Source organism: Trachemys scripta, chromosome 1 (genome assembly GCF_013100865.1).
Source record: "Trachemys scripta elegans isolate TJP31775 chromosome 1, CAS_Tse_1.0, whole genome shotgun sequence".
NCBI lineage: Eukaryota > Metazoa > Chordata > Testudines > Emydidae > Trachemys > Trachemys scripta.
Genome location: NC_048298.1, coordinates 252,970,788 through 252,982,377, shown reverse-complemented (window position 1 = coordinate 252,982,377; position 11,590 = coordinate 252,970,788). Strand labels below are relative to the sequence as shown.

General features: G+C 41.5%; 1 protein-coding gene across 2 annotated transcripts in view; it reads left to right on the top strand.

Annotated features, from left to right (window-relative positions):
- Window positions 1-11,590, top strand: part of GPC6 (glypican 6) — a 1,097,931-nt gene that overhangs the window by 1,001,602 nt on the left and 84,739 nt on the right. For both annotated transcript variants that reach the window (XM_034758270.1, XM_034758269.1), the window contains exon 5: window positions 10,120-10,250. In XM_034758270.1, coding sequence (XP_034614161.1) covers window positions 10,120-10,250 — 131 coding nt within the window. The remainder of the gene's footprint in view (window positions 1-10,119; window positions 10,251-11,590) is intronic.

Genomic DNA, 11,590 nt, shown 5'->3' with positions numbered 1-11,590 from the left:
TGTAGACATATGCACAGTTACAACTGAGTTCCTCTGGATTTATGTGGTATAAATGTGAGCAGCATTTGGTCTTAGTGCTTAGGGCTTGGAATGTTGAGAAGCCGCAGAAGTACAGATTTTGCACATCCCTAGTAAGGCATGGTGCACAGCTACATCACCAGGTGCATAATCTCTCTCCCAGATGCTGGGCATTTGGGCAGAATATGCATGTTGCTCCATCCCTATGCATAGTGAAGCCTATTCCACCTGCATTGTAAGCTCGTGTTAGTGTTTGGCTGGACAAAACCTTGGCCTTATACCCTCACTATGGAGGTGTCCCCTTTGGAGTTCATGCCTGTATTTCTGCTCCATTTACATATCCTAAAGGTAGTAGGAAGGAGCAGTCCCTACAGTGGTGGGGAGGATGACGAGCAAAGGTTAGGCACAACAGTAGTCCTTGAGTCTCTGAGCTTCTCAGCCTAGCTTTGAGCATCATCCAGAGATGGGTGCTCTTTTTGCCATAACCTGTGGATGCTGCTGGTCTGGCAGTGCAAGCAAGTTCTCTGAGTCAGAGAACTACTATTACGCTTCGTCTTTGCCCCCCTCATCTACTCCTTGCATACCTGAACTTAGATCAGGCACAATCTGGCCCTTGGTAACAGTGCATTAAATGGTTTAAAATTTCTAACAGCTATAAAAAGACAAAGGCATGAGAGGAACTTTTTTCTATTATGGTTAATTTTTGTATAAAAATAAAAAGTGTTCTACCAAATGTCCGATCAAATGTAGAAAACTCATTTTGTGCTCTCTACTACTACAAGACTACAGGTATCTGTCAATATCTTTCCCCCTTGCTTTCTACATGGTATTCAAATGATTTCTTGAACTGCTCTACCTAAAGGAGAGAGTGAGAGACAAATCCAAAGGACTGATGGAAAACTCGCTATTATTACAGAATGGGGTAGGAAACAAGTTAACTCTTTAATGTTATTGGCAATTCCTCCTTTTGCAAGTCATTTGGCTGAAGAGCATAAGGGATGCATGTCTGGCATCAAAATAAAAAAAAAATCCTTTTCTCATGTCTGCTAACTGGCATGAGCTGAAAATAAATAATCCATCTTACAGAATTTAGAGGTTCATTTTCTGAAAAGGGCACACAATTTATTGCTGAGGTTTTTAAATGTTGCCTTATTTATTAGTTTCTAAGCTATTTCCCTAGAATCATAGAATCATAGACTATCAGGGTTGGAAGGGACCTCAGGAGGTCATCTAGCCCAACCCCCTGCTCAAACCCCAACTAAATCATCCCAGCCAGGGCTTAATCAAGCCTGACCTTAAAAACCTCTAAGGAAGGAGATTCCACCACCTCCCTAGGTAACCCATTCCAGTGCTTCACCACCCTCCTAGTGAAAAAGTTTTTCCTAATATCCAACCTAAACCTCCCCCACTGCAATTTGAGACCATTATTCCTTGTTCTGTCATCTGGTACCACTGAGAACAGTCTAGATCCATCCTCTTTTGAACCCCCTCTCAGGTAGTTGAAAGCCGCTATCAAATCCCCCCTCATTCTTCTCTTCTGCAGACTAAACAATCCCAGTCCCCTCAGCCTCTCCTCATAAGTCATGTGCTCCAGCCCCCTAATCATTTTTGTTGCCCCTCCGCTGGACTCGTTCCAAATTTTCCACATCCTTCTTGTAGTGTGGGGCCCAAAACTGGACACAGTACTCCAGATGAGGCCTCACCAATGTCAAATAGAGGGGAATGATCACGTCCCTCGATCTGCTGGCAATGCACCTACTTATACAGCCCAAAATGCCGTTATCCTTCTTGGCAACAAGGGAACACTGTTGACTCATATCCAGCTTCTCATCCACTGTAACCCCTAGGTCCTTTTCTGCAGAACTGCTGCCTAGCCATTCGGTCCCTAGTCTGTTGCAGTGCATGGGATTCTTCCGTCCTAAGTGCAGGACTCTGCACTTGTCCTTGTTGAACCTCATCAGCAGCGCCGGCGCAACCCATTAGATGACCTAGGCGGTCACCTAGGGCGTTAACATTTTGGGGGCGGCAACTGCGGTGGCCGGATCTTCGGCCGCCCCGGTCGTCGGCGACATTTTGGGGGTGGGACCTTCCGCCACCTCTGTCAGGGGCGGCATTTCGGGGGTGGGACCTTCCACCGCCTAGGGTGGCAAAAAAGCTGGCAGCGCTCCTGCTCATCAAATTTCTTTTGGCCCAATCCTCTAATTTGTCTTGGTCCCTCTGTATTCTATCCCTACCCTCCAGCGTATCTACCACTCCTCCCAGTTTAGTGTCCTCTGCAAACTTGCTGAGAGTACAGATCATTAATGAAGATATTGAACAAAATCGGACCCAGGACCAACCTTTGGGCACTCCACTTGATACTGGCTGCCAACTAGACATGGAGCCATTGATCACTACCCGTTGAGCCCGGTGATCTAGCCAGCTTTCTGTCCACCTTATAGTCCATTCATCCAGCCCATACTTCTTTAACTTGCCGGCAAGAATACTGTGGGAGACCGTATCAAAAGCTTCGCTGAAGTCAAGGAATAACACATCCACTGCTTTCCCCTCATCCACAGACCCAGTTATCTCCTCATCGAAGACAATTAGGTTAGTCAGGCATGACTTGCCCTTGGTGAATCCATGCTGTCTGTTCCTGATCACTTTCCTCTCCTCAAAGTGCTTCAAAATTGATTCCTTGAGGACCTGCTCCATGATTTTTCCAGGGACTGAGGTGAGGCTGACTGGCCTGTAGTTTCCTGGATCCTTCTTCTTCCCTTTTTTAAAGATGGGCACTACATTAGCCTTTTCCAGTCATTCGGGACCTACCCCGATCACCATGAGTTTTCAAAGATAATGGCCAATGGCTCTGCAATCACATCCTCTAACTCCTTTAGCACCCTCGGATGCAGCGCATCCGGCCCCATGGACTTGTGCTCATTCAGCTTTTCTAAATAGTCCTGAACGACATCTTTCTCCAGAGAGGGCTGGTCACCTCCTCCCCATGCTGTGCTGCCCAGTGCAGTAGTCTGGGAGCTGACCTTGTACATGAGGACAGAGGCAAAAAAAGCATTGAGTACATTAGCTTTTTCCACATCCTCTGTCACTAGGTTGTCTCCCTCATTCAGTAAGGGGCCCACACTTTCCTTGACCTTCTTCTTGTTGCTAACATACCTGAAGAAACCCTTCTTGTTACTCTTAACATCTCTTGCTAGCTGCAAATCCAAGTGTGATTTGGCCTTCCTGATTTCACTCCTGCATGACCGAGGAATATTTTTATACTCCTCCTTGGTCATTTGTCCAATCTTCCATTTCTTGTAAGCTTCTTTTTTGTGTTTTAGATCAGCAAGGATTTCACTGTTAAGCCAAGCCCAGTCATGTGCTACCTGATTTAAACACCCCCCACACACACACACGTTTTTTGTCTGACAGCATATGGATGAAGGAAAGTGGATACTTATTATCTATTTTTAATTTATAAAATGTGACCAATATATCATCTCTTAAAACTAGTACCTGACCTGTTGACCAGTGGCACCGAAAAAAAAGCAGACCCTCACAGCAAAATAAATTGAATCTAATCCAAAAACCTCAAAGAAAAAGCCTCAGAAAAGAGATTGGCTTTCTTCTATGCTATGGGGTTAAATAGACATAGGTTCTGTTGGACCAGTGGAACAAACAGATTAAAGGATTGAGAACCCTGCACTGAAAGCATTCTGCCTCTGACCCCCAGTATTCAGATCTAAAGAGTACTAGATCCAGGGGCTGATCCTAGGAAGGTGAGAGTCTTTCTGCTTTGTTCAATGGGCTTTGGCTCAATCCATAATAATACATGGGGATAAAGTGGTGGCTCAAAGAGCCAGGACTAACTTTACAGGATTTTGCAGAGTAGTGTCAAAACTCATTACCCAAAACAAGAATTTGGAGGTAATGAGGTCTTCAGTGAATGAATGCTATATGCTAAGCTGAAGGGCCACTGCGGTCTGCAGCCACTGTAGCTTCTAAGTGATCATCAAGGGCAATTTCATACAGGGATATGATGGTTAGCGTCCCCCCGTCCAAAATGAAGGGTACTTGCTATATACCCTTGGTGAGCTTAATATTGAGTTCTCTACTGGTGCATCTATGTTCTTCCTATGTTTCAATAATGGTGCAAGCTCTCATGTAGACTGGCCATAGGTATTTTTACATGGAGGATAACACAGAGGAAATGACTGCATTGATGGCTGAAAGGTGATCACAGTGTCCTAGATTGAGAATCAATAGAGTGAGCCACTAGCTGTACCCTAAGAGAAGTTGGTAACCCAAACAGATCATAGAATCCTAGAAATTTAGGGCTGGAAAGGACCTTGAGAGGCCATGAAGTCCAGCCACTGTGCTGAGCCAGGACCAGGTAAACCTAGACCATCCCTGAAAGGTGTTTGTCCACCCTGTTGTTAAAAACCTCCAATGACTGGGATTCTACAACCTCCCATGGAAGCCAAGTCCAGAGCGTAACTACCGTTATAGTTAGCAAGTTTTCCTAATATCTAACCTAAATCTCCTTTGCTGCAGATTAAGCCCATTACTTCTTGACCTATCTTCAGTAGACATGGAGAACAATTGATCACCATCCTCTTTAGAACAGCTCTTAACATATTTGAAGACTGTTATCAGGTTCCACCCCCCGCAGTCGTCTTTTCTCAAGATTAAAGTTGTCCCACCTTTTAACCTTTCCTCATAGGTCAGGTTTTCTAAACTTTTTATCATTTTTGTTGCTCTCTTCTGGGCTCTCTCCAGTTTATCCACATCTTTCGTAAAGTGTGGTGCCCAGAATTGGACACAGTACTCCAGTGGCATAGAGTGGGACAATTACCTCTTGTGGCTTATGTACAACATTCCTGTTAATACGCCCCAGAATGATATTCGCCTTTTTTGCAACTGCATCAAATTGTCAAAGAAAAAAATCTAATAATTGGATATGTACATCCCAAAAGAGAGCAGTGTGTTATTTTCACATAAATAATCCATTTGCAATATGGACTCTGTACCCTCCGAGAAACAGAAGCTCTGGCACTGGTTCAGGTTTCCTGAAAAAAGAGCTCTTAGCACCTCATTAAACATGAGGTGGAGTTTTCCTTTTTCGTTTCTCCTTGAACCCTGTTAGTAAATCTTATTCTAGTGGTAAATGGTTTTGGCAGATTATTATGGGATGCATTTTTGCTACCTTAAAAGAAGTAAATATGTACCTAAAATGCAATGTTCACATTTGTTATTAATTTAACATTATAACGATTTTGAAAGCTCACTTCATCCTTAGCTACATGAAAATGCAAGCACAGATCTTTCCTCTGCAAGGAAGAAGAACAGTAGAATGAGCATTTCTTTGCAGACCAATATGTTTACAATTGTGTCCCTTTCCCAAACTGCTGTTCCACTCTCAAGGTCAAGATACATTTACAATCAGTGGCAGGAGCCAAGGAGACCTGCCGCACTCTGCTACAGTGAGCTTTGCATCAGATCCTTCTTCTCCAGAAATAGGCAATACCCTAAGATTTGTGGAGAACGCTGGCTCTCAGCACTCTCCAGCCCCTGTCTCCCTGAAGAAGCTGTGCTTCCAGGGAATGCATCACACTTCCTGCTCCTGGAATTCCCTCTGAGGAAGGGGGACACTAGGCTGCAGTAGGGAACCCAATGTTAGTTTACCATTAGAAGAGAAGCAGAGCTGAAGGTGTGGGGGAAGAATACAACAGGGCACAATCAAGTTAGTCCCATCCCCACAAGGCAACTAATCCAAACCATACAGTGAGGGTCTGTCTACACGGCAGTCCGAGGTGTGACTGGAGCTTGGGTAGACATCTCCATGATAGCATTGCAAAAAATGGTGTAGATACAGCAGCGTGGGCTTCAGCAGTGCAAGTAGGCACCCAGGATGCTAGGTGGACTTGTGCAACTGCACTGAAGCCCACACCATCTCATCTACTCTGCTATTTTTAGTACAGCTAGCATGGGCATGTCTATCCAAGCTGCAATCACATCCCCTTAGATCGCGGTGTTGAAACATTAAATGAAGTGGGAACAAAGCATTTTGGAAGCAAAACTCCCTCTTTTCACAAGTGCCCTCCCCAAAAGTGCTGGAGTACAGGGAGCATTGGAACTCATAATCATCTTCATAGGTGCTCTGTAATTCATAGAGTTCAAAGCCAGAAAAAGCCACTGTGATCATTTAGATTGACCTCCTGTATAACACTGGCCATAGAATTTCCCCAAAATAATTCCTAGACCTTATGTTTTAGAAAAACTTCCACTCTTGATTTAAAAATTGTTGGTGATCCACCATGACCCTTGATAAATTGTTCCAATGATTAATAATTGTTCAAAATTCAGGCCTTATTTCCAGTCTCAATTTGTTTCAGCTTCCAGCCATTGGAGCGTTACACCTTTGTCTGCTAAACTGAAGAGCCCACTATTAAATATTTGTTTCCCAAGTTGCCAGTTAACCATTTCTCTATTAAGCTAAGTAATACAATTACTAAATAATAGTAATATGCAGTAGCTTTTTGTTTTGATATATTATATTATATTATATTATATTATATTATATTATATTATATTATAGTATGTCATAAATCAGTGTTCTCAATCTGGCCTCTTTTATTTCAAGAGAAGAAAAAAATCAACCCATGATTTACCAGTTATCTGGAAGTCTGCCCTGAAGGAAATTAACATAAACTGGGAAATGTCACTTTCATTGTAAAGATAATTGAAAAAAATGATGGGCTCTTGGAGTTCATAGGAAAGATATGTAGACTCCTGTCTACTTAAATTATAAATCCATACATTATTGAGCTTGGAAATGTACATAGTCTAAACATTCACTTATCTTGGAATTCATATGTAAGCTTCTGAATTCTTAAATCAGATAAATCACTTTAAGAACATAGCAATCAGCTTTGTCCTGTTTCTTTTAATAACAGCACCCATAAAAATAAGAGTTCTGGGAGTGAAATAACGAAACGAAGTAAATTCCTACAACAGTTCTTGACTTGTAGAGCAGTCCCGTCTAATGACAGTATACAGCCTGAATCACCAGTGATCTGCTGGGCAGGGGCCTTCCACCTTTCCAGACTACTGTACCTCTTTCAGGAATCAGATTTGTCTTGTGTACCCCAAGTTTCACCTCACTTAAAAGCTACTTGATTACAAAATCAGACATAAAAGTACAAAATCACAGCACACTATTATTGAAAAGTTGCTTACTTTCTCATTTTTATCATATAATTATAAAATAAATCAATGGGAGTATAAATATTGTACTTACATTTCAGTGTATAGTATATACAGAAATATAAACAAGTCATTGTCTGTATGAAATTTGCTAGTGTTTTTATGTAGCCTGTTGTAAAACAAGGCAAATATCTAGATGAGTTGATGTACCCCCTGGAAGACCTCTGTGTACCCCTGTTTGAGAACCATTGTGCTAGGGTACATCTGAGAATGGGCAACAGGGGACAGAGAGACTCTAAAAAGGTGTTCAGGAGACCCCAGCATTGCAACTATCTCCATGGGACCATACAGTGGGGGGGTCTTAGGTAGGCGGTAGGTACTGCTAGTTGATTTACTAGAAAGCAACAAAGAGTCCTGTGGCACCTTAGACTAGGTCTACACTACCCGCCTGAATAGGCAGGTAGAAATCTACCTCTCGGGGATCGATTTATCGCGTCCCGTTGGGACGCAACAATCGATCCCCGAATCGATGCTCTTACTCCACCAGCGGAGGTGGGAGTAAGCGCCATCGACAGAAAGCCGCAGAAGTCGATTTTGCCGCCGTCCTCACAGCGGGGTAAGTTGGCTGCGATACGTCGAATTCAGCTACGCTATTCACGTAGCTGAATTTGCGTATCTTAAATCGACTCCCCCCTGTAGTGCAGATGTACCCTTATAGACTAACAGATGTATTGGAGCATAAGCTTTCGTGGGTGAATACCCATTCGTCAGACGCATGACGTCTGACGAAGTGGGTATCCACCCACGAAAGCTTATGCTCCAATACATCTGTTAGTCTATAAGGTGCCACAGGATTCTTTGTTGCTTTTTACAGATCCAGACTAACACGGCTACCCCTCTGATACTTGATTTACTAGCTGCATCATTCAGTTACCTAACTCCTGTTTGGGGCAGCCTGCAAGCCATGAGCTGTAGTTATTATCTGCACCATGCACACCAGTTGTATTGTGTTCTCTGCACATACTCAGGATTACTGCTCACAGCCCATTTACTCTGCCTTTGCACAGGTGATGTGAATTGTGAATTATTAGTAATGTTTTTGCTCCAGGCATTTCTAACAAACACATGATAAGAGCATTAATTAACTACGCTGTACTTTGTGATCCACTTGTCAAGCAGCTAGAAGCCAGCTGTTTATGAAGTCTTGTACCATGTGGAAAGCAAATAAACAAAGAAACACACAGTACACCACTAGCATCATGGGGAGTCACAATATACATAGGAGGCTGTAAAACCAAACAAAACCAATTCTGGGTGTGAGGGCGTGCATGCACACACATTCAGCAGTTGATGTTCTGTAATAAAGGTTTTATCAGCAAGAGTTTAGTCTGACCAAATTATTCACAAATTGTGTAGCCACAAATGATTTATACATGTCATCACAAATTCATGCTTATAAAAACCTTTATAGCAAACCATGCTATCATGTTTTCTGTATATACTACATATAGTATGCAAAATGTATTGTAGAAATCTTTAAAAGATTTTTAATATATATATTAGGATTTTTTTATTCCTCTGTCAATAAAGTCAGAACCTCTTTTTACTATGTGTCCAAGTGTATAAGAGTTAGAGGAAAAGAGCATTGTAAATAATAAAGTAAAACAACATTACACAAAGTACTATTTTCTGTGCTGTAAATTGCATGTCTAATATCTCAGTACCACCCAGGGTTAGAAACAAGTGCTGTGTGTCCCATTGGCAGCCCTAAAGGAATGCAAGGTATTAGACTTTAAATAGGCAGCAGGACTTGAATAATGCCATTTTTGGACCCAGTCCAGAATACATTTTGGAGGAAATTCTACGGTTTTGGGGAGAAAGAAGGATATTTTTCTCTTGCAGGTTGTTTTTTATTTTTAATAAATAGATGCTGTTTGAAGCTATTTACAGGTCTGGAATGTTAAAATATGTCCAGGGCCCTGGATCAGCAGGCAGAGTATGTATGAGAAGGTCAAAGGTGTATAATCAATACAATTTATTACATGACGGAATTACAGTTTATTATGTGGCTAGCACCAATATAAATGCAATTCATCTGTAGCTATGAATGCATACATATTCATTTAAGCGTTTTGTATTATGTATTATAACATTTTAATTGTTATTAATTTATTTGCTGGTACTCATTTTTATTCATCAAAGAACCCACTAAATAAAATTATACTGAGAGTGACTTCCATGTAATTAGATATAATAGGTTGTGTAAATCACAGAAGTTGAAAACAATATGTCTTTCTGCAGACAATATTTAGCTGCATTTTGAAAATACATAGAAGGGAAAACCTGGTTTATACCTATTTGTTATGGCAGAAATCCAATATTTATCCTCCGTTATTACTGCAAAAAATGGATCATTGGGATCACAAAGAACAGCTGTTTTAATTATAAGATCCTGATATCTCATATCAAAGTTTTCATCATCTTGGGCAAGCTCCAGAAATATACCCACGGGTTCATTTCAATCCACCTGCTTTTTCTGATGGATAAGATTAGGTAGTCTAGAGAACAAATCTGTTTCAGAATGTTGAGATACAGTCTGTATATGAAGAAGTTTTCTCCTCAGATTGATAATGCTATGGCAGCTGTTATTAATATAACTTTTACAATCTCTGTTACTTTGGTGGTGGTGGTTGTTAGGTAGTTATGATAATCAGGGGATTACATCTGCGGAGAAAGTTTCCATTACATTAAAGTCTCTTATGTCCCCCTGACACACATCTGCAGAATACTGAACCAGGCCAGGAGCATTTGGATATTCCCAGCTCTGGCAGGGCAAGCTAAGTGATATAACATTAGCTTTTCTATGCTCTCTGGGTACCCTTTCTTTAAGGGAATGGCTCCTTTGTGTTTTAACAGATGCTATGCTCTTGGTAGCAGAGAGATTAGAGGGGCCATTCAACATTGAATCAGTCATGGATCCTATCGATGTCAAGATTTCTGAAGCCATCATGAACATGCAAGAGAACAGTATGCAGGTGTCAGCAAAGGTACTGTGCAAGTCACTTATTATCCGCTCTTGAATGTTGCAGCCAGGGAAAAATTAGCAAGCCCTGTCTGCAATCCTCTGTCTATGAAGGATTGACCATGCTACTCAAAATTATAGTCTCTTCTCTTTGAGTGCACCTGGCCCACTCTAACTGTCTCACCTTGTTAAAAACTCTTTAGATTTTTTTCAAGCAAGAATGGTGTTGCAAAAAGTACCATTCAATTAGCTACATATTATTGGCTGCTAAAAGGTTTATGACAGACAAAGAATGTTGAATAATGTTTCATATTTGTTGGGAACTTTCTGTGGTTGCTTTATAAGAGGCAGTCTGCAGAGTGAGGTCTGTAACATGTGCTTGGTCTGTGACTTTCCTTATTAACATCTAACCATGCTGTCATCTGTATAGCTCAGACTGATGCATGACATGCTGGAGGTGACTAAATTAAACATCCCGTTTAACCTCCTTTTAATGGCAACTCAGGAAAAACAGGATTATGTTCTACTGCCTCTGATTATCAGACCTCAGTTTGATAGAGTCTTGTCTACAATCTGACATAGCAATAAACAGAGTTTCCTCCTTTCCATCTTCAGTGCGTGTATCTATGCATCCACCTGTAGCTCCTCTGAACCCATTATTATCAAGGTCCTTTGAATTCAGTAATAAGTATTGTTGAGCTGTTAGTGAACAACAGAAGACTTTTCCTTGATTTATCTTTAGTGGTACTCCTTGGTACAGTATCTGAAGTCAATAGTCTTGCTATCTTCTCTGCATCAAAAGACTGGCCAATTCTCATTGATCTAACACACTTGGGTATTCATGTCTGCACTGCAAGGCTGCTAGCTGATTCAGTGCTTTTTCATTTCCCAGAAAGAAACTACTGTAACTAGGAAGTTGCGGGAGGGAGAAGGTTTGAGATTGTTTGTTTTAAAAATCCCCAAAACCTGCTATTTATGGACCCAGTCCTGCAAGGTGCTGAGCATTTCAATTCTCAGTGAAGTTGTTAGGATTTTAACAGTGCTCTACACCTTGCATGATGAGGCCCTGTTCCTGCAGTGGTGATCTTAGAGCTCACCAGACACACTGAGAATCAAACCACACTCTCTCCTATGCTGTGAGATTTATAGCCTGGCTTTGTAGCATACTCCACCCTTAAACCAAGAAAGAAGCAAAACTTTTCCTTAAAAGAAAAGTTTTCATTGAAAACTCACCCAGTCTGTATGTTCTAATCGATTTAATTTTCATTTTGATCGCTTGCTCCCCAGAGCAAGCAATGTTTTTTTTAATTGGCCAGGAAAAAGGCCTTCCTGCCTAGATCAATGACACCACCACTCCTTGGCATG